This window comes from Heptranchias perlo, chromosome 3 (genome assembly GCF_035084215.1).
Source record: "Heptranchias perlo isolate sHepPer1 chromosome 3, sHepPer1.hap1, whole genome shotgun sequence".
NCBI classification, from domain to species: Eukaryota; Metazoa; Chordata; class Chondrichthyes; order Hexanchiformes; family Hexanchidae; genus Heptranchias; species Heptranchias perlo.
Genome location: NC_090327.1, coordinates 42683503 through 42705864, shown reverse-complemented (window position 1 = coordinate 42705864; position 22362 = coordinate 42683503). Strand labels below are relative to the sequence as shown.

General features: G+C 42.1%; 1 protein-coding gene across 8 annotated transcripts in view; it reads right to left on the bottom strand.

Moving 5' to 3' along the window:
• The window catches only part of cdh17 (cadherin 17, LI cadherin (liver-intestine)), a 171270-nt gene extending 154610 nt beyond the window's left edge, over nt 1-16660 (bottom strand). Inside the window, exons 1-4 of one of the 8 annotated variants that reach the window (XM_067979305.1) lie at nt 16580-16660; nt 16439-16485; nt 15151-15205; nt 11749-11826 (exon numbers count right to left, since the gene is read on the bottom strand). In XM_067979305.1, coding sequence (XP_067835406.1) covers nt 11749-11805 — 57 coding nt within the window. In that variant the 5' untranslated portion in view covers nt 11806-11826; nt 15151-15205; nt 16439-16485; nt 16580-16660. Of the gene's footprint in view, nt 1-11748; nt 11827-15150; nt 15224-16438 lie in introns of all 8 variants that reach the window. The other 7 variants (XM_067979324.1, XM_067979337.1, XM_067979316.1 and 4 more) reach the window with 7 other exon arrangements.
• Nucleotides 16661-22362: the final 5702 nt, after the last annotated feature.

The following is a 22362-nucleotide window of genomic DNA, read 5'->3' as shown; positions in this document are numbered from 1 at the left end:
GGGCAGTCCCACTGAGCTGGATAATGGAGGAGAGGCATTGCAGGACTGGAGGAATTTGTTCTGAATGGGGCAAGTGCACGAATTAAAGCTGGCCTGTACTTAAAGCAAAAAATGTAGGTGGCTTTAAAGAGAACTACTAAAATGTGAACTGTAAGCTTCTCAGAGTGACATTAATCATCTTACTGAAACAAGGAAGTGAAAGAATGAAATTGTGGTTGTATTTGACAAGTGACTTGCCAATACATATCAACAGTTTCAGGTGGAGAAGGCTTTTGATCGACCTCGCCCGCTTATCCACATTATAGTGCAATTCTAATAATTCTGAATCCCACTTGTTGACAAGAATCTGTTTAGTTCCTCCTTGAAACCCATTTAGATTTCCTGTTCCATCACAAGTGGATTCTGTACCACGTACTTACCACCCTTTCGGTAAAAAAAATCTTCCTAAATTTCCTATTTTCTTCTGTTGTCCTTAAATTGTAAATAAGACCACTTGTGCTTAAATTCTGTACACAGCAGAAAAGTTTGTTTGGATCCAATATGTCCAAACCTTCCATAATTTGAAACATTTTTACCATCTCCCCTCTCAATCTTCTCTTTTTAAGAGAGGAGAGACCCAGGGTAAATCAATCTTTCCTTATTCACTTAAGTTCTGGGATCAACCATGTAGCCCTTCTCTGTACCTCTTCCAATAATTAAATAATCTCTTTAAAATAGGGAGGCCAAAACTGTACACCAGATGTGGTCTCATCAGGGCCAAGTACAGTTTTAAAATGACCTCTGGATTTATATTGTTATACTCTTTGCTATGTATCCCAACATTCTGTTTGCTTTTTAACGGCTGATGTTTTAGTGACCTGTTCATTAAAACCCCAAGATCTCTCTACTGCTCCAATACCTCAAGTACATTCACATTTAGCACAAAATTCACATCAATCTTCCCTCTGCCAAATCTCATAACCTTACATTTCCTATATTAAATTGCATCTGCAATTTTTCTGCCCACTGATCAAGCTCGTCAAGTTCCTTTTTTATTTGTGCATACTAATATTTATCATTTGCCACTGCTCTCAATTTGGTATTGTCTGAAGCTTTGGACACTTTAGAGAAAATTCCTTCCTTTAAATCATTGATAAAAATTATAAACAAGAAATGACGCAGGCAATAAGTGGAAACTCCCTAACCCCTAAGACCCTCTCTCCAAGGCAGAAAGAAGTTTAATGACCTCACAAGGTCAGCAAAGGTAAGTGTGACGGCAGCAAACTGCCACTGATCATTTGTTAACACTTTACAAACTAAAGATCACTATGTTAACACCAAAAGTGGAATAACACACATAACCCTGTGAACTAAATGCACTATAGAAACTTCCTCACATGGAAGAAGTAAATTATATGCCTGTAGAATCCTGCAAAGCATGCAATTCCCTTGAGGCATTATTTTCTCTATGGGAACTCTATAAGAAAAGTGATAAAAGTTCTCTAATAGTCATTAAATAAACCAGTCTGTGCTTGTAAATAACAAGCTTTCTGTTCTCCTGGAGAAAAAATTGGCACATAATTCCCATGAATGACAAACTACAGGAAAAGGAACAATTGGTATCACTTAAATGTCAGCCTTGGCTCAGTGGTAGCACTCTTAATCAGAAGGGTGTGGGTTCAAGCCCTGCTCCAGGCCTTGGGTATATAATCTGGGCTGACACTTCAGTGAAGTACTGAGGGAAAAAAAGAATTTGAATTTATATAGCACCTTTTACGACCTCAGGACATCCCAAAGCACTTCACAGCCAATGAAATATTTTTGGTGCAGTAATGTAGGCAAACATAACATCCAATTTGCATACAGAAAGGTCTCACAAACAGCAATGAGATAACTGACCAGATAACCTATTTTAGTGATGTTGGTTGAGGGATAAATATTGGCCAAGACATAGGGAAAACTCCTTTGCTCTTTGAATTATGCCATAAAATCTTTTACTTTCACCTGAGAGGGCAGATGGGGCCTCGGTTTAACGTCTCATCTGAAAGATGACACCTCTGACAGTGCAGCAATCCCTCAGTACTGAAGTGTCAGCCTGGATTTCAAGCTTAAGTCCTGGTGTGGGGCTTGAACCTACAACTTTCTAACTCAGAAGTGAGAGTGCTACCACTGAGCCAAGTCTGGCATCCATTGCTGGAGGCTTCAGATGGGATATTAAACTGAGGCACCGAATGCCTGTTCAGGTTAATGTAAAAGATCCCATGGCATTATTCGAAGAGCAGTGCTATGTCCTGGCCAACATTTATCCCTCACCCAACACCAAAAAACACAGATTAACTTGCCATTCATCTCATTGCTGTTTGTGGGATCTTGATGTGTGGAAATTGGCTGCTGTGTTTGCCTTTAAAGCGACAGTGACTTCACGTCAAAAGTAGTTAATTGACCATGAAGAACTTTAGGGGGTCTTGGGCAGATCTGAAAGGTGCTATATAAATGCAAGTTATTTTATCCAACCATCTGTTAATGTAGCAGGAGGAGGAGTTGATGGAGATACTGGGATCCCATTCAGTGGAGTCGATAGGGGAGGAGACATAAGCCCTGCACCTACAGTTGGTTTATGCAGAACAAGTGCCAGTGGTCAACAATCAAAAAAAGGTTTCTGTTTTCTGAGACTCATACTCCAAAGAGAAGAGTAAAGAAAAAGTGGATAGCAGGAAACTCATTGCCTTTCTCTGTCTTTTTCTCTCCGCAGGAGCAGGAAGCAAAAAAGAAGTAGAGAGAAAGTTACTCAATGGCAGGACCATCAACACCAGGAATTCTCCCACACCATACATCATGTTCTCACTTGCACTCACTAACCCAAATAGAGGCACTTGACGGGATAGTTTAAATGAGGAATGAACACTGGGTGTTGGACAACACAAAAGGAAGCCAGAAGAAAGAGGTCGTGGAAGTGGGCAACAATGTCCCTGGGGAGAGGCTAAGGAAAAGCCAACAGTGGTAAAGAGCATTCCTCAAAGATCTCAGGGGCCGTGAAAAGAAGAACAGAGCATCAAACTTACATGAGTACAGTGCACAGCCTCTCTAAAAATGTGCGACTGTTATAAGTTTCAGGTATGTCTTAGATATCTTCTCAGGCAAATCAGTGATGTTCACTCCCGTAAGCAATCCAAGCGTCTATAGACAGCAAGTGAATGTACAGAGTAACAAAAGTAATCGAATCTCACCTTGATTGAACTAGCTTCTGAACGCATTCTCGAGAACAAGGAAAACAATAAAGTTACGCCAAACCATCCCTGTTAGCGGCTTCACTTAAGTATCACAGAAAGTTTTAACATGCAGGTATAGCAAGCAATTAGGAAGGCAAATAGTATGTTAGCCTTTTGCAAGGGGGTTGGACTATAAGAGTAAGGAGGTCTTGCTGCAATTACATAGGGCACTAGTGAGACCACACCTGGTGTACTATGTACAGTTTTGGTCTCCTTACCTAAGGAAGGATATACTTGCCTTAGAAGAAGTGCAATGAAGGTTCACTAGATTGATTCCTGGGATGAGAGGGTTGTCCTATGAGGAGAGATTGAGTAGAATGGGCCTATATTCTCTGGAGTCTAGCAGAATGAGAGATGATCTTATTGAAATGTATAAATTTCTTAGAGGGCTTTACAGGGTAAATGCTGAGAGGCTGTTTCCCTTGGCTAGAGAGTATGGAACTAGGGGTCATAGTCTCAAGATAAGGGGTCAGCCATTTAGGACCAAAATGAGGAAAGAATTTTTCATTCAGAGGGTTGTGAACCTTTGGAATTCTCTACCCCAGAGAACTGTGGATGCTCAGTCGTTGAATATATTCAAGACTGAGATCGATAGATTTTTGGACACTAAGGGAATCAAGGGATATGGGGATAGGGCGGGAAAGTGGAGTTAAGGTAGAAGATCAGCCATGATCTTATTGAATGGCAGAGCAGGCTCGAGGGGCCATATTGTTTACTCCTGCTCCTATTTCTTACGTTCTTATGTTCCTGGTTAGCCTTCTAATCCTAATCGGCCCTGGCTTGAGATGAATGAATTTTGTCTCACTAGGCCAGGCCTCCTCCCAGATTTAGTTGGCTTACTGCCTGCTTCTGCATCGCTTTGCCCTTTGCTCCCTCTGTTCTTAGCTAGTGGGAAGGCTGAACCTCCGACTTCTTCCCTGTTCAGTGATTTGCCAGTAGACCTGTCAAGAAAACTGGCTAACTCTCATCCTGCCTTGAGTGCAAGTTTAAAGAAAAAATCTCCTTCTTTCTCAAAACGAATGGGGTGATTTTAGAGATATCAGAGTGGATTTTGACTTTGAGTGATAGTGTAAAATGGGTGTTACGAATCGGTCGCCCGTTTTACATCTCTCCCCATTTTTATTTCCATTGACTTCAATGGGGAGAGATGTAAAACAGGCTGCCGATTCACTATCACCCATTTTACACTATCACACAAAGTCAAAATCTACTTCCAAATAGGGGTCCTCTTGGCTTAATGGACATGGTGTGAGACAATTGACCCTCATTGTCTCCGTTTGAAATAGACTGTGAGCCATGACATTTTAAAACTAGCTTGTCTGATTTTAATCTAGATCTTCTGTGCCTGACCACTAACAATTAAATCCATTTTCGAAATGGTTTCAGCCTGTGGCTTTTTTAACTTGTGCAAAATCTTTGTTTTAAAACACAACACTTAAATATGAGTCATTCTGAAATCCTTTCAATGAAGACCAAAAAATAAATTAAAAATCCCTAAATGTGACGGCAGCAGATGGCAGGAATGGCAGCAGAGTCCACCGCTATTCTTTGTGTCAATATCAGACAAGGCAAGGAATGGGCCAAGGAAGGACCCTTGAGACCAAAAAGGTAACCTAAGTGTGGAGGCGGAAGATGTGGGTATGGTTCTTAATGAATACTTTGCGTCAGTCTTCACAAAGGAGGGGGACGATGCAGAGATTATAGTTGAGGAGGAGGAGTGTGAAATATTGGATGGGATAAACATAGTGAGAGAGGAAGTATTAAGGGGTTTAGCATTTTTGAAAGTAGATAAATCGCCAGGCCCGGATGAAATGTATCCCAGGCTGTTAAGAGAAGCGAGGAAGGAAATAGCGGAGGCTCTGACCATCATTTTCCGATCCTCCCTGGCTACAGGCGTGGTGCTGAAGGATTGGAGGACTGCTATTGTTGTACCATTGTTTAGAAAGGGAGAAATAGATAAACCATGTAATTATAGGCCAGTTAGCCTAACCTCAGTGGTGGGCAAATTATTGGAATCAATTCTGAGGGACAGCATAAATCGTCATTTAGAAAATCACGGGTTAATCAAGGACAGTCAGCATGGATTTGTTAAAGAAAGGTCGTGTCTGACTAACTTGATTGAATTTTTTGAGGAGGTAAGGAGGGTCGATGAGAGTAACATGTTTGATGTAGTGTACATGGATTTTAGCAAGGTTTTTGACGAGGTCCCACATGAAAGACTGGTCAAAAAAGTAAAAGCCCATGGAATCCAAGGGAAAGTGGCTAGTTGGATCCAAAATTGGCTCAGTGGCAGGAAGCAAAGGGTAATGGTTAACGGGTGTTTTTGCGACTGGAAGGCTGTTTTCAGTGGAGTTCCGCAAGGCTCAGTGCTAGGTCCCTTGCTTTTTGTGATATGTATTAATGATTTGGACTTGAATGTGGGGGGCTTGACCAAGAAGTTTGCAGATGATACAAAAATTGGCCGTGTGGTTGATAGTGAGGAGGAAAGCTGTAGACTGCAGGAAGATATCAATGGACTGGTCAGGTGGGCAGAAAAGTGGCAAATGGAATTCAATCCAGAGAAGTGTGTGGTAATGCATTTGGGGAGGGCAAACAAGGCAAGGGAGTGCACAGTAAAAGGGAGGATACTGAGAGGTGTAGAGGAACAAAGGGACCTTGGAGTGCATGTCCACAGATCCCTGAAGATAGCAGGACATGTAGATAAGGTGGTTAAAAAGGCATATGGGATACTTTCCTTTATTACCAAAGGCATAGAATATAAGAGCAGGGAGGTATTGCTAGAACTGTATAAAACATTGGTTAGGCCACAGCCCAAGTACTGCGTATAGTTCTGGTCACTACATTACAGGAAAGATGTGATTGCACTAGAGAAGATATAGAGGAGATTTACAAGGATGTTATCAGAATTTTAGCTATGAGAAAAGATTGGAGAGGCTGGGGTTGTTTTCTTTGGAACAAAGGAGGCTGGGGGGAGATTTAATTGAGGTGTATAAAATCATGACGGGACTAGATAGAGTGGATAGGGAGGACCTATTTCCCTTAGCAGAGGGGTCAGTGACCAGGGGGCATAGATTTAAAGTAATTGGTAGAAGGATTAGAGGGGAGCTGAGGAGAATTTTTTTTCAACCAGAGGGTGGTGGGGGACTGGAACTCACTGCCTGAAAGGGTGGTAGAGGCAGAAACCCTCAACTCATTTACAAAGTACTTGGATGTGCACTTGAAGTGCCATAACCTACAGGGCTACGGATCAAGTGCTGGAATTAAGCTGGAAAGCTCTTTTTCAGCCGGCATAGTTACGATGGGCCAAATGGCCTCCTTCTATGCTGTAACTTTCTATGATTCTAAATCTGGAGGGTTGGAAAGAGAAACCATTGCTTGAGATGTGCTGACTGCCTTGGGATAATAAGGGCACTCAAGAGCAGCAAAGTCTGCTGTCCCACAAGGCTGGACAACAGAGGGAAGGCAGTGGAGGAGGATGTTATGATCAACTGTGTCAAATATTGTGGATGTTTTTTTACTCATTCATGGGATGTGGTCGCCATTGGCGAGGCCGGCATTTATTGCCCATCTCTAATTGCCCTTGAGAAGGTGGTGGTGAGCTGCCTTCTTGATTGAGTGGCTTGCTGGGCCATTTCAGAGAGCATTTAAGAATCAACCACATTGCTGTGGGTCTGGAGTCACATATAAGGATGGCAGGTTTCCTTCCCTAAAGGACATTAGTGAACCAGATGGGTTTTTACAACAATCCAGTAGTTTCATGGTCAACGTATTCCAGATTTTTTTTTTAAATTAACTGAATTTAAATTCCATAGCTACTGTGGCAGGATTTGCACTCATGTCGCACAGATTATTAGTCGAGGCCTCTGGATTACTGGTCCAGTAACATAACCACTATACTACGCGGATGGATTGAGAAGAACAGAGAGGGATAATGTACCATGGTCACAATCACAGAGGAAGTCATTTGTGACTTTAACCAGAATGGCCATGATGTAAGCAGGTTGGAAGCCAGACTGGAGGGATTTGAAATGTTTTACAAGGGCAAGAGTGTTATACCATGTAACGCACAGTGTATTATTCTGTTGCCGAGGAATATGTCATTAGGGTTTTCTGTTTCTGCTTTTGCCATGATTTCTGTCTATTAGGCAGTTACTTTAATGGAGGAATTAGTTTCTGGCCTTATGTCCCAGTACTGCACTGCTTAAAAAACCTTGTTGCTTTACACAGTGATGTAGGACTTGAAGATTTTTGTTAGCAAATTATCCCATATACGTTCAGAACCCATGTTACTACTTTATTATGTTTTCACCTAAGTCATGTTGCTTTCACCTCATTCAGTTTTTTTTAATAAGAAACCAAGAGAAGTAGTCATGGCTCATAGTGCAGGACACCCATAGGGTTGAAAGTAGTAAGAGAGAAGTCAAGATAAATCAAGCTGGATAATTTTCTGAGTACATGCTGGCAGCAGAGAACCTTACTTGCTGCCAGTGCATATCAGAAAATCGTAAGCACCACCCCTACAGCTTTCTGATGTGTGCTGGCAGTGGGTGAACTTTCCCAGGAAGTAGTGATTGGGGACACTGATCTTGGGTTTCGAATGCCTGAAGATTGTAAGAGAAAGGAAAGACTAGGGGTGGCAAAGAGTTACCACCATTAGAAAAGAATGAATTAAAGTAGGAGACTATGATGAATCATGATTTCAATAGAGGAAGAATATGTAGGATGGTATTTTAGGGACAACAAAGAGAAGTTGGAGGTTAGAGGCAAGTGAACGCTCACCAATCACAAAAGTTTTTATACTATATTCATCCCAGTCTTTACATTAAATATTTTCAAACTGGCAACTCCAGGTGCTACCTCAGTTTCATACCAATTACAAGTACCAACAGGATATTGATTTCAAAGAGATCAACGACAGATACTATTAAATAGGATTTTAGTGGTTTTCAATGAATACAACAGGTGAGCATGCATATTTGTCAACTATCTTTGTTTAAAATCAGAAGAGCTGAAACAGCTCGTGCTCCGAAGAACCACAGAAGTTTACAGCACAGAAGGAGGCGATTTGGACCATCATGTCTGTGCCAGCTTTATGTTAGAGCAATTCAACACTATTTCCACTGCCCTGCACTGTCCCTATTGCCCAAATCTTCCTCTGCTTCAAATATTTATACAATTATCTCATAAAAGATGCAATGGTCTCTGTCTCAACCACTCCCTGTGGCAAAGCATTCCATGCTTCAACAAACCTCTATGTAAAGACATATTTCCTAACCTCTCTGGTAACCCTGAGTGATAATTTTAAACTAATGAGCCATCTTTACTGACTTCTCAATCAAGTCTTTCCTTATTCACTCTATCAAAACCCTGCATAATTTTAAAAACCTCTTTGCTTTCTGTGCTCCAGTAGAAATAGTCTCAGTATCTCCAGTCTCTCCTCATAACTACAGTTTCCTATCCCTGACATCAACCGTCTGCATGAGCTCAATGGCTTTAATATCTTTTCTTTAATAAGGAGCCTAAAACTGCATGCAGTACTCTAGCTGTGACCTAACCAATGGTTTGTACAAATTTATCATTACTTCATTATTTTTGTACTCTATGTCCATATTTATAAAACCCAAAATGTCCTGGTCTTTTTTATGGCTTTATTCACGTGCACTTGTACTTTCAGGGAATCATATATTTGAACCCTTAGGTTGCTCTGTTCATGAGCACTCTTCAGCATGTTTCCAACATGTATATATTCCCATTCTTTGTTTTTCCTCTAAAAATGTGTTACCTCACACTTATTCACATTAAATTGCATTTGTCACCTGTCTGCCCATTCCACTAACTTGTCTATATTATACTGAAATCTTTTACAATCATCCTCATTGTTTTCCAAATTTCCTAGCTTTGTGTCATCAGAAAATTTAGAAATTACATTCTCTATATCCAAGTCCAAATCATCTACATATACTGAGAACAAAAGTGGAGCCAGCTCTGGAACCTGAGGTACATCACATCCAACTCTTCTCCAATCCAAGCAACACCCATTTACCCTAACTCTTTGTTTCCTGTCTATCAACCAATGTTCTATCCATGTTGCTAAATTTCCATTTATACCATAAGCCTCACTTTTTCTAACTAGCCTCTTGTGAGGCACCTTATCAACGACTTCTGACTACTGCAGTCCCATTATCTATCCAATCAGTCACTTCTTCAAAAAGCACTATTAAATTTGTCAACACAACTTGCCTTTAACAAATCTATGCTGGTTGTCCTTGATTAAGCCATACATTTCTAAATGCTCACTAATTTTATATCAAATTATGGATTCGAAGAGTTTGTTCACAACTGTCGTTAGACTAAATGGTCTATAGTTACATAATTTATACTTCTCTCCCTTTTTGACCATAGTGTTACATTGAGCTACCCAATCTCTCACCAGACAAAATTTTACATAATCTTGATTTTATCCATTGTGAGGGTGAGACTGGTTAACTCTTCCATCTATGTTTAGAGCAAGTGGCTGAGGTGTGAGAATGTGCAGTGGGTGTGCAACTTCAGGCAATTACTGAGAAATTAAAAATGCTATGAATAAAGCTATAATGTGTAATAGAAATGCACACAAGTTTCCGACATTTCAACAGTGACTACACTTCAAAAGTATTTAATTGGCAGTTAGGGGCTTTGGGATGTCCTGAGATCATGAAAGGCATTATATAAATGCAAGTCTTTCTTTCTTTTTCTTTCAAGTTACCTGCAGGGTGCAGAGGTTGGAGCAAACTGAACGGCTCTGCAGGAGCCTCTTACATTTATCTCTCCTCACATAAAGAAACTGTGTAGCCAACTCATTGTACTACTTGAGACAAAGAGAAAGACAATCAGGCTGTGAAGAATGGGAAACTAAATCAGAGAGATGGCCCTTTAATTGCGGGACTGCCATAGAGTGATTAATCAGGTTGGGGGGGAGGGGACAAACCTTCAGCAAACATTCCAATAGATTTTCCACCTACTGATAAATGCAACATTTGATAAAATGCCTGTTGACTGTAAACGGAAGCAAACTTTGGTGGAAATAGCAATCTTCAAAAGAGAGGAATTTCAAATTTTAAACAGTTTGGAGACTGGGCAGAAAGGAACTATATTGATGTTCCTGTTTGATTTCATTATTTGACATTATGTTTGAGGAATGAAAGAAGTCACGACTTGTGCAGAGAAATTAAATTGATTAACTGGGGGAGTAATGAGTTAATAGGGGTCTATTTCAAAATCAACTGGGTAACATAACTGCCGATATCCCGCCTGGATCCCGCCATCTTCAATTTTAACCAGCTGTTCTGAGCAGGCGGAAAAAGCACCCACTTGAAGCCGGTGGGGTTCTTCTTAAAATATGCAGATCAGGGTATGCTGATGTCAGCAGGCTCCGACTGCGATTTTAACCCCGGACTGAGTGGGGAAGTCACTGTGGCTTTCCTACCAGGTGAAGTCAAGTGATAAGAGAATCGGAAGCAGAAGGGGCCGTTCAAAGTAAGTTTTTAAACTTTCCTTCATGGGAGCAGGAGGAGCAGGAGTGTTTCACTAGGTCCCACAAGGAATGTTTAGGCCTTCCCTGCCCTGGACTCCACCCCTCCCCACTTCCATGCCCCGAGTCCCCACACTTACTTGAGTGCTGGTGGGCAGCCAAGGGCCGCCTGAATTTCCAAAGGCCAACGGCTGCTCCATGCCCGTTCCAGTGGGGAATGAGGCTGAGCAATTAAAATCAGCATGGCCTCATACTGCAGTGTGGGTGGGAATCTAACTGAAACCAGTGGTTTCCCGCCAAAAACTCACTAGCAGTTAAAATCCCTCCCCCCCCCAAGTATTGTTTAGATTGCATAAGCTAGTCTCATAAATTTACCAAACCTCTTTATCCTGGAATTAAGGATAGTCTGACTGTATTACAAACTTTTAAAGCTTAACTTGGTCCTACAATAACTTCCCTCCTACCAATAAATTCAATGTTTAATAAATGTCTATTGTTCTTTGCTAGGTTAAGTACAATTAAAGGTGACATTAGCAGTCTTAAAAGGGGAACAGTGTCAAATTTTAGCTGGTGGTCCAATGAGGTAACCCTACAACTAATTGTTGTGCTGCTGAAGTTTGAAATTGTTTCCTCAGGCAAAATGTTTCTCAATTGCCGCCTTCCTGCAACTGAACAAAGAAGTCTGTCTCTTAATTCAGATTCCAGTTAAGCAATCTACTCCTGGCTCCCAGCGTTGAAGGTGTGGCAAAAGGTAATTGGGTAAATATTTGTGCAGAAACATTCACTACCATGTTAGAAACAGGGGATCACCCACCTCACTTTGCCAATAAAACCCTGAGAACATTAGAAAAACTAGTACTCAGCTACAATTCCATTCAACAAAAAAATTGTCATATCACATGTATAATTCAACTCACATTAAGTGATCATTAAAATGTTAATTAATGATATAAATTGTGAAACCATAATTGATACAATATGAAAACTTACCAGTGCAACAAAAAGTGAAAGCAGTTTGTCAAGGTGATGGTGACTGGATGTCCTCATGATGTCTCAGTATCTGTATCACTGACATAAAAGAATAATAACATTTTTCATTGCAAAAGGGCAGCATGGTAAAAGAATCTTCCACATCCCATCAGGAGATTTTAAAGCACTTTCTACACATAATGCAAGTCAAAACTGCATAAAACGTAAAATCATTTACAATATGGAGTGCACAATTTATTGCCTTGTGATCTGCTGGTCGATAAAAGATATTGGGGTCAGTTTTCGTTCTCACCGCCTGGCCAGTCATCCAGCAGGATGGGTCACACACCCTTTTTGGAACGTGCCTGATTTTCAATCCTTTGAAATGAATAGAATGGAAATCAAGCAGGTTCTACAAAAGGTGTGCAATCACCCTGCCAGATTGCCAGGCAGGTTCTGAAGGCAAATATCTACCCTATTATTATTAATGTACAAATCATATTATACTATGCACAACATACATTTCACTCCTCATGTGTACAAAATTGTCAGAGGACCTTATAAATGGAGAGGTGCACAAGCAGGAAGTAAAGGAACTTGAGGGGGAAGACCAGAGCTCCAGGAAGAGAGGGGACAGTGTCTGAAAGCTTGGCTTGTGATGGAGGGGCCAGAGAACAAATGGCAATCCAGAGTCTGAGAAATGGAGGAAGGAATATGGTTGGAGAAGACTGCTCAGATACAATTGAATTAGGTCGAGGAAGGATGAGGTTGAGGATCTGGAGATCAATTCATTGGGGCACAGATTGCTAATGGAGCTTAGCAAGGACAAGGTGATAGCTTTACAGGACTTTGTGCAGGAGAGAATTTGAGTTCTGGATTAGCTGGAGTTTGTGAAGCATGGAGGAGGGGAGGCCAGTGAGGAGAGCACTGATGAAGGCATGGACAATGATTCCAGCAACAACAACCTATATTTATATATGGTTTTATCTAAGTGAATGCACCTTACTAAGGAGGAGGAGGGTATTGGACACCAAGCAGAAAGTGGAAGAAGGAGGTTAGGGGAGGCAACTGAAGTTGCAATCAAAGAGTTAGGTTTTTAGGAGGCTTTTAAAAGTAAACAGAGATGCAGCAAGGTTTTTAAATATGGACAGAGATGCAGCAAGGCAGAGATTTTAAGAAGAGTTTCAGAATGAGAGGATGTGATGGTTGAAGGCTCTGCCACTGATAGTAGAGCTGGGACATTGTAGAGGTAGAGTAGAATAAAGTCATGGAGGGGTTTGTAAATAAGGACAAGCATTTGAATTCAATACATGGATGTGGAGCCAATGAGCAAGTAGTATAAGCAGGAGGGACATAAGCAGGAGGTGGACGGAGTCAAAGGCCCAGAAGTTCGGGCACGCCCATTTTTGGGTACGCGTGGGGCACAAGGAACATTTCCTGCACCTGAATGTTGAGGCCCAAAGCTCCCCAGGTATTGGGCCTCTGGCCTCATTATAATGGAGACAATGCAGCATCGGAGACTGCCAGCGAAGAGTTGGGCAATATCGGGCTGCTGCTAGTGGCCTTCAGGTAAGTGGGTTCAGGGATTGGGCCTCGGATCGGGTCTGGGATCAGGGCGGGCCGTGGTACAGGAATCGCGGAGGCTGATCGGGGGGGTTGGCGGAGAAAGCTAGGTGTCCGAGATTGGGAGAGGCCGGGGGACAGACCGATTGGGGATCGGCAGAAGAGGCCAGGAGGGCCGATCAGGGGTCGGAGATTAAGGATCGGGGGTCAGGAGCGGGGGAGATCAGGGGTCGCAATCCGGAGCCACAGCGATGGGGAGGGGAAGCGGTGACAACCAGTTCCTTTAATGTGGTTTCAGGAGAAGCACTCCTCCCGGCTCCACATTCAACTAAGTTAGTTACCTTCTTGGTTGGCAGGCAATCCCTAAGGCTGCTTTCCCTAGGTGTAGCTACCGATGGCGCTAGGGTAAACCAATCTTGGCAAGGAGGCCTCAAGCAGATGTTAGGCCCCTTATTTGCATATGCAAAGGGCCTAATGCCAGCTTCAAGCGTGGATAAAGGACATCTGTTTTTTTTCTTACCCAATATGGTGGGCAGTGCACCTCCGGCCGGAAATGTGCTTACGCTTCCTGCCTGCCATATTGAGGTCTTAGTAGGCAAGTTAGCACCTGGAAACGGGCGCTGCATGGCTGAATTTATAGGCCAATATACCTTCAAGTCTCCCATCACTCTCAACTCAACCCTTCCATTTATGTTTTATCTGCTATGTTTAGTTCGGCATCACAAACAGTAAGATAAGTTAAAACTCAAATAAACTATACTTATAATTAATATCAAGAATAGTAAATCACTGACAATGAGTTACAAGACAGTATCTCCAGCTTGAGATTCTATCACTATTTGTAAACTGCTTGTCCTTCACTTTTGCATGTTATGACATTGTTAAAGAATCTGACTTGTAACTCCCAACTATTTTGTCATACTCAAGGAAAGCACAGCGCTACAATTCACTTTCATGGCATGGATTCTTCAGCACAGTGGAAGGCACCCTCACACAGCAGGCTGCAGTAATGGCAGCAATGCTACTCGTCAACAGAACCAACTGGCAAGGTTACTTCACTAAATAATTTATTGGCTGTTTCAATGAGGTCTGATTGAATAACAATTACAGGTTCCTGTGTGTACGGTACGAGAGAAAGGAGGATAGACAAAGTGCTCAAAGACTTCACTCGTCTATCAAGTGAGTGTGCGTAAACATGGTGGCAACAGTGAGATATGGACAAAGGGATTCATGAAGGTGATAGCGATGTCGGACCTGAAAGTATATGCATCATCTGACTCATAGCATAACGTATTGAGTGTGTATTTTTCCAAGAGCAGATTCTGGGAAATAAACCATACACAACCTGTTCATATATATTTTTTAAATTTTCTTCAATTTTTAAAATTAGTTTTTCCTTTCCTTTAGGCTTCCCCTGCCACACACCATTTCCCAGACGACAATGGCAGTTTGGGGTCCCTGCTCCCAGGCCTCACTGAATACTGCTCCTTAATCATGATGTGGAGATGCCGGTGATGGACTGGGGTGGACAAATGTAAGGAATCTTACAACACCAGGTTATAGTCCAACAATTTTATTTTAAAATCACAAGCTTTCGGAGATTATCTCCTTCGTCAGGTGAGTGAGTGAGTGAAAGGTACTGCTCCTTAATCACTAAGCAGTGTGTGAGGACAGCCTCGTGTTGATTTTCTTGGGGATGGGGAGGGGTGAGGTTGAAGTTCCATATTTAAACAAGGAATGAGAGGAAGCCTGCTTTTCTCCGTATTTAACAATTGACTAATGAAATTGTAGGAATACGTATCTTTGAAATTCAATATCATTAGTGGGTTGTTAATATAGAGAATAAAACAAAAATCTTACCCCCAATCTAATTTTCCTTCCCTCTTCCTGTCAATGTACGAAAACCAAGAACTCACTGTGTAGAGAATGGCAGCTGTGAACTCAATACATATTAATAAATAAACCAAGCTATTGCATCACCTCCACCTGCACAACCTCTTCATCAGAGGCCTGTCCTGTGGACGTCAAACCTTGCTAAATTTTAAGCCATGCTTTATTCCCTTTTCTGAAAACTTTTCATACTTGTATATAAAATTGTCTAAGTTTTACACAATTTCTAAAGAAATCAATTTTCAAACAAGCAAAACCTGGGTTCCTGACAAATTATTTAATGCTTAAAACATGAGCCATTTTAAAAAGTAATTAAGGATGGTGACAGTAAGCATAAAAACTAAAACCATTTTAATCAATATTACGTCTCTGTCGCATGGAAATTATACTGTGCGATATTGTACAAAAACTGTTGTTCAATGTTTGTGCAAATTCTTCTGTCTGCTTTTTAAGGGAGGCATTAACCTATTTATTTTTGCAACATAATACCGTATAGAATAATTTCCAGGTTTATTTGCTTTTAAAACATCAAAAAAATCACAGAAAACACTCAAAATATGCAGTACAATAATACATTGAGATTATAAAGAGTGCTGCTTACTTTAACAGAGTAACTTGTGGAGAGTAACAGTCATCATTTATAAATGAATGTTTTATAATGTCAAGAGCATAAGCAGAAGTACAGCAAACTGCTATAAACCTGTCAGACCTGATTGTAACAGGTTGTGTAAATCGGGTGGGTCTCACTAACAACCCCAGTCAGTCACCATTTTTGCATCACACAAGAGCTGGTTAACTATTCCTTTTTCAATCAGCATCTCAGTCTGCAGTCAGATCAATAAAACCTCAATCAGAAACTGAACAAAAGCACAAATCAGTCACGAGACTGCATGGAATTTCATTCTCTTTTTACACGGATTACTGAAAACATCACTGAGACAAATTAGTGAAGTGGTTACTTTTTGCAGTGTGTACTTCCACGTTATTAGATAAAATTATTTAAAAATATACTGTTTAATTCAAAAACAGAAACAAATTTTTTTAATGCTGTAAGTTGCAGTATAAGCTTGCCACCAGTTGTCAATTGCACAACATTAACCAAGAACTACGCCCTTTAGAAACCAGTCTCCTCACCCCGATACAAAGCTGTGTTTTAGAAGCAGCCCCTGCAAGTTCTAACACTGCCTTACCGCCACTCTTGAATTTTTATACCACACACAAACAGCAGCTGCAATATGTGAAGTAAATTTTCAGTTACCTGTCAATCAGGTTGTTGGATTTTGCTTCTTCTCCTTCCTTCAGAGACTGAAAGTAACAAAGTGAGAACCTGATACCAAATAGACTTTGTCAAACTTTAACCGTCACTTTATTGCAGCTAATGATTTGCTCGGATCCATACCTCATAAAATACAATCGACGTGTTTTGACAAATAAGGCGGAAATATCCCTGATTCAAATCGTTTCAGTCATATACAAAGGTGCAGCAACAGTCAGTCCACAGTATTGCCAAACCCCACAGTAAAAAAATCAAGAGATGTCAAGACACGCCCCTTTGCTGTTACCATGCCCCCTTTGAGTTTCCATATTGCTTAACGATTCAAAATTTTACCCAAACACGGTTGCACAATTTGCATTATCCCTTTACCCCAAGCACAACAACATGAATAAATAATCCCCTTCAATTATTTTCAAAACAAAGAAACTTTCATTTGTTTTAAGCAAAAACGGCTGTCACCCCACATCCTTTTTTTAAAAAAACTCCCAATTCCTTTATTTTATAACACCCACCTCCTTTTTCATTTTTTTAACACGGCCTGCTGTCTACCATTTGTTTAAAAAAATCAATGGCATTAAAATTCCTGGGTGGTCTGGGGGGAGGATGGGCTGATTTGGGGCAGATCAGAATTTCTCCCTGCCCACTGTCGTTGTCCCTGCCCCGCCTGAAATCAAAATACTTTGGGCAGGCACCTGAGCCACTTCTCTCAAAACGGGAGTGCCCATCTGAGGGGAGGGAGTGGGGTTCGAGGAAATTTGCTGCGGCACCTTAATGAAACATGAGTGGGCTCACCAGGCCTCTGGAAGTGAGATCGAACATTTTTAAACAGTTCCATTTGCTTTTTCCGCCATTTTCTAGGCAGAAGAAGCAAAGAGAAAATTTTAAAGTTTTGTAGCCAGTTATAACAGCAAATTGTATCTCCAAATCACTGTGCGTAAAACCTCTACAGTCAAGAGTTTTTCACTTCCTCACCATTTGCCGCTGTGGTCCAGGTCAATTACTAATCCAGCAAATATGTGGGCTTCAAAACGGAAGACATTGTGCTTACTGACAATAGTGGAAGTGATCAATTCAAACTGGCTTTTAAATTCTGTCCACACCCCCACCCTCCCCCCCCCACCAACTTTGGGTGTAAATGAGGAACTATGTCCCATGCTATATTTCCCTCATTTACATTGCATCGTATTGTGCCCACTCCTGAAAGTGCCTCAGATTTCGAATGGGGCTAAAAAGGGGCAGAACCCTAGCAGGCCCGCCTCAAATTCCGGCCCCTCTGTTGCCAGTGTACCAGCAAACCACGGTCCCAGGCCTAAGAATTTCAGGGTCTGTAAAGCAAGTGGCCATTTCTGTTTAAAGAGAAAAACTCAAAAGCAGCCACCTTTAATTTTTTTACAATCCACTAATTAGAAAGTCTGGCGAGGGAATGTAGGGGTTGATCGGTCCCAAAGCCACAGTGCAAACCTGAATGTTGGTCAACAGTGTGAGGAAAAGCAACCCACAACTGAAATTATTGATTTATTTCAAAGTAAATCTTAAACTCTGGTTGGGGGGTGCTTGGGGGGGGGGGCGTAGGTGCAGGGGGTGATCAGCCCTGCGCTCAGAGGATTAATCGTGGAATTCCAGCTAGGCCAAGGCAGAAGGCCAGATGTCAGATGTCAGACCTGAGCAGCCAGAGTGTGAACAACTCAATATCACATTGACTTCTTTAACTTTGTGAGATTTCCATATAAAATCTTGACTGGCCTTGAAAAATAGAAAGAATCCTCTGACTTCTGACTACTGCATCTACATGAATCCACCTTCGATATCAGCAAACATTTGATATGACTTTTATTTAAGGTCACTCATTTATGGTAACAATAACAACAACTTGCATTTATATAGCACCTTTAACGTAGGTAAACGTCCAAAGGTGCTTTGCAGGAGGGAATTAAGAAAAACTTTGACACCGAGCCAAAAAGGAGATATTAGGACGGGCGGTCTTAAAAGTTTGGTCAAAGACGTGAGTTTCAAGGAGGTTCTTAAAGGATGGTAGAGAGGTGGAGAGATTTAGAGAGGAAATTCCACAGCTTAAGCCTAGACAGCTGAAGGCACATCGATCAATGGTGGGATGAATGGAATGGGGGATGCACAAGAGTCTAGAGTTGGAGGAAGACAGAGTTCTTGGAGGGTTATAGGGCTGGAAGAGGTTACAAAGATAGGGAGCAGTGAGGCCAAGGAGGGATTTGAACACAAGGATGAGAATTTTAAAATTGAGGCATTGGTGCCATTGTAGGTCAGTGAACACAGAGGTGATGAGTAAACGTGACTTGGTAAGAGTTGGGATACAGTCAGCAGAGTGTTGGATGAGCTCAAGTTTATGGAGGGTGAAAATTGGGAGACCAACCAGGAGACCATTGGAATGGTCGAGACTAGAGGTAACAAAAGCATGGATGAGGTTTTCAGCAGCAGATAAACTGAGCCTGGGGCGGAGATGGGTGATGTTATGGAGGTAGAAGTAGGCGGTCTTTGTAATGGAAAGAATATGGGGTCGTAAGCTCAGCTCAGGGTCAAATAGGATGGCGAGGTTACAAACAGTCTGGTTCAGCCTAAGGCAGTGACCAGGGAGGGGGATGAAATCGGTGGCCAGGGGTCTTCTCAATGTTTAGAGGAAATTTTGGCTCATCCAGGATGGGATGTCAAACAAGCAGCCTGACAACACAAAGGCAGTGGGGTCGAGAGCTGGGTATTGTCAGTGTACATGTGGAATTTGGCATTGTGTTTTCGGATGATGTCGCTGAGGGGCAGCACATAGATGAGAAATAGGAAGGGGCCAAGGATAAATCCTTGAAGGAATCCCAAGGTAACGGTGCAGGGATGAGGGGTGGGGGGGGGGTGGGGGTGCGGGTTGAGAAGAGAACCCATTGCATGGTGAACGAATAATTCAAATTCCGTTTTTATTACATGGGATTTCGGGATTTTTGCCAGTGTTCTGAGGATTAGATTATGTTTATTTTTTCACCAAAGTTGTAAATCGTGGCCCTGCTTTTATTTATTTGACCAAGTAGCTGAAAACATTGCTGTCCTTCAGCGCTCAAAAATCCTGAGATTCTAAGTGAATAACAACAAAAGACACTCAGCAAAATAATATACATCTCAATATTTAAATACATTTACATTGTTTCAGAATTTGAGAATGTTGCTCAGCTGAAGTAAATCGCAAGCATGCTCCAGGATATCATGTCATAGATTAGTGGAGTCTAGCTTCATATCTGCCACTGGGTAATGTGGCAAATTTCTGACCTCAGCTGTGTCATCCGAGATATGTACATCTATCTATTTATATATTAAAAATCTCGGGCTTAAAATTCCAATTGGGCCACTCTACCAACAGACGTGAGGGAGAGTGGGCAGTAAGTCTGCTGATCTTAGAAGACCAAGAACCTGTACCAAATTTCAGATTTGGGGTTGTTTGCATGGTCAGGGTGGGACATCAGTAGGCTGGTACGATGAATGGGACCAGGTTTAGTGACCTATCCAATGAAGGAAGAGGTGCCCACCTATGTTGTCCAGGCTTGGCTAGTGGCCTAGATTCTATGCAAAGGAAGAATCCTCTAGGTAAAGTATAACCCCCTTACAAAGGGAGCCAAGGGGGCGCATATTTTCTATCCAGAAGGGACCCCCCCACAAGACCCAGTACACTCTGCCTGGATTCTCAGCTGCCTGAGGTAGGCAGGCTGTAAAGGTGGCTTAATGATGGTATAGGGTAATAAGGGTGTTTGATGGGTTGAATATCTAAAGCTGGTGCCTTAGTGCACAACCTAACTGACTGTGCTGCTTATTCTGTTGAACTGCAAAATTTACTAACTGTGACTGCTTGCTGGACCTTGTTACCACATTGTGAAACAAGACAGCCTTGTGATAAAACAATAGGCCTAAGATAGTGATAGGAGCAGAACAATGGCGAGCCGGCTATATGATTAACTATCTGATTAACGTTAAACAGGCTGGCCATCTGGAGTTCACGACTTACCTCATTTTTGGGGGTCTTGTGACCAACAACTCCTATCACACTATAATAAATCAATCAGGGTTGTTTACTAAGACCAACACGGTGTATATAAACGCAGAATAAACCAACATCTAGTTGTAGAGGTCGAGATGCCGCACTGGAAGGGGCCAGGTGGACTACACACTCTACCCAGAGGAGGAACGGGGTGATGTTGTTTTACTTCTCTGTAAATTACTGTTTGAATACTGAAATGTATTAATACTCACTTGTGTTTAAAATAAAGAACCACTGTACCCAATTCTGAATTGGCCAGTCAGGTAGGAGTGACAAAACAACGATTCAGTAGTTTGAAACATAAGCGGGTCCCTAGGATAGGCCAGGCGAGTACAACCCCGTTTGTTAAGGGAGGAAACCAACTTGTCGGGAGTGCGGGACTTAAAACAAAGACCGCCAGTAATATAGTAGTAATGGAGATGTGAAAGAGGCATTCAAGAGGAAATTAGAGATGGTGTCCCCAAAAGAATTGGTAGAGGAACAAGACTGGAACTCCGAGCAACAATCAAGTTACGATCCCTATCCAGAGGACAACCGGGTAATATAATTCCTTATTCTCTGTAAAATTACTGCTTATATACTTGTTATGTATTAATCCTTGCTTGTGCTCAAAATAAAATAATCACTGTAACCAATTGGTGTCAGGCCCAAATTTGTCTTACAAGGTGCCCAAGATATTTCAATTGGAAGACTTTCACCTGCTCCTGCAAACCATGGCAGGAGCAGTGTCGGAGGTCACCAGCAGGCGGATCTCGTCATTTACACTGATCAATGTTCTACGGATTTGCGGTCTCAGTCTTCATTATCTTAATTGACATTTCTGTGAGCTCACTCACTGTTTACTTAACAGCAGAAACCTCTTAATTGACTGCTGTATGAACTCAGTGTTTAATTAACATTAATTATACTCTGTAACATTAAAGCAACACATACCTACACTTGGTATAATTTTCCCAATCTTATAAAACAGCATATCCTCTGACTTACTGTGAGCAGCACCACTGAAGAGTTACTTTTTTTTTATTCGTTCACGGGATGTGGGCGTTGCTGGCAAGGCCGGCATTTATTGCCCATCCCTAATTGCCCTCGAGAAGGTGGTGGTGAGCCGCCTTCTTGAACCGCTGCAGTCCGTGTGGTGACGGTTCTCCCACAGTGCTGTTAGGAAGGGAGTTCCAGGATTTTGACCCAGCGACAATGAAGGAACGGCGATATATTTCCAAGTCGGGATGGTGTGTGACTTGGAGGGGAACGTGCAGGTGATGTTGTTCCCATGCGCCTGCTGCCCTTGTCCTTCTAGGTGGTAGAGGTCGCGGGTTTGGGAGGTGCTGTCGAAGAAGCCTTGGCGAGTTGCTGCAGTGCATCCTGTGGATGGTGCACACTGCAGCCACAGTGCGCCGGTGGTGAAGGGAGTGAATGTTTAGGGTGGTGGATGGGGTGCCAATCAAGCGGGCTGCTTTATCTTGGATGGTGTCGAGCTTCTTGAGTGTTGTTGGAGCTGCACTCATCCAGGCAAGTGGAGAGTATTCCATCACACTCCTGACTTGTGCCTTGTAGATGGTGGAAAGGCTTTGGGGAGTCAGGAGGTGAGTCACTCGCCGCAGAATACCCAGCCTCTGACCTGCTCTCGTAGCCACAGTATTTATATGGCTGGTCCAGTTAAGTTTCTGGTCAATGGTGACCCCCAGGATGTTGATGGTGGGGGATTCGGCGATGGTAATGCCGTTGAATGTCAAGGGGAGGTGGTTAGACTCTCTCTTGTTGGAGATGGTCATTGCCTGGCACTTATCTGGCGCGAATGTTACTTGCCACTTATCAGCCCAAGCCTAGATGTTGTCCAGGTCTTGCTGCATGCAGGCTCGGA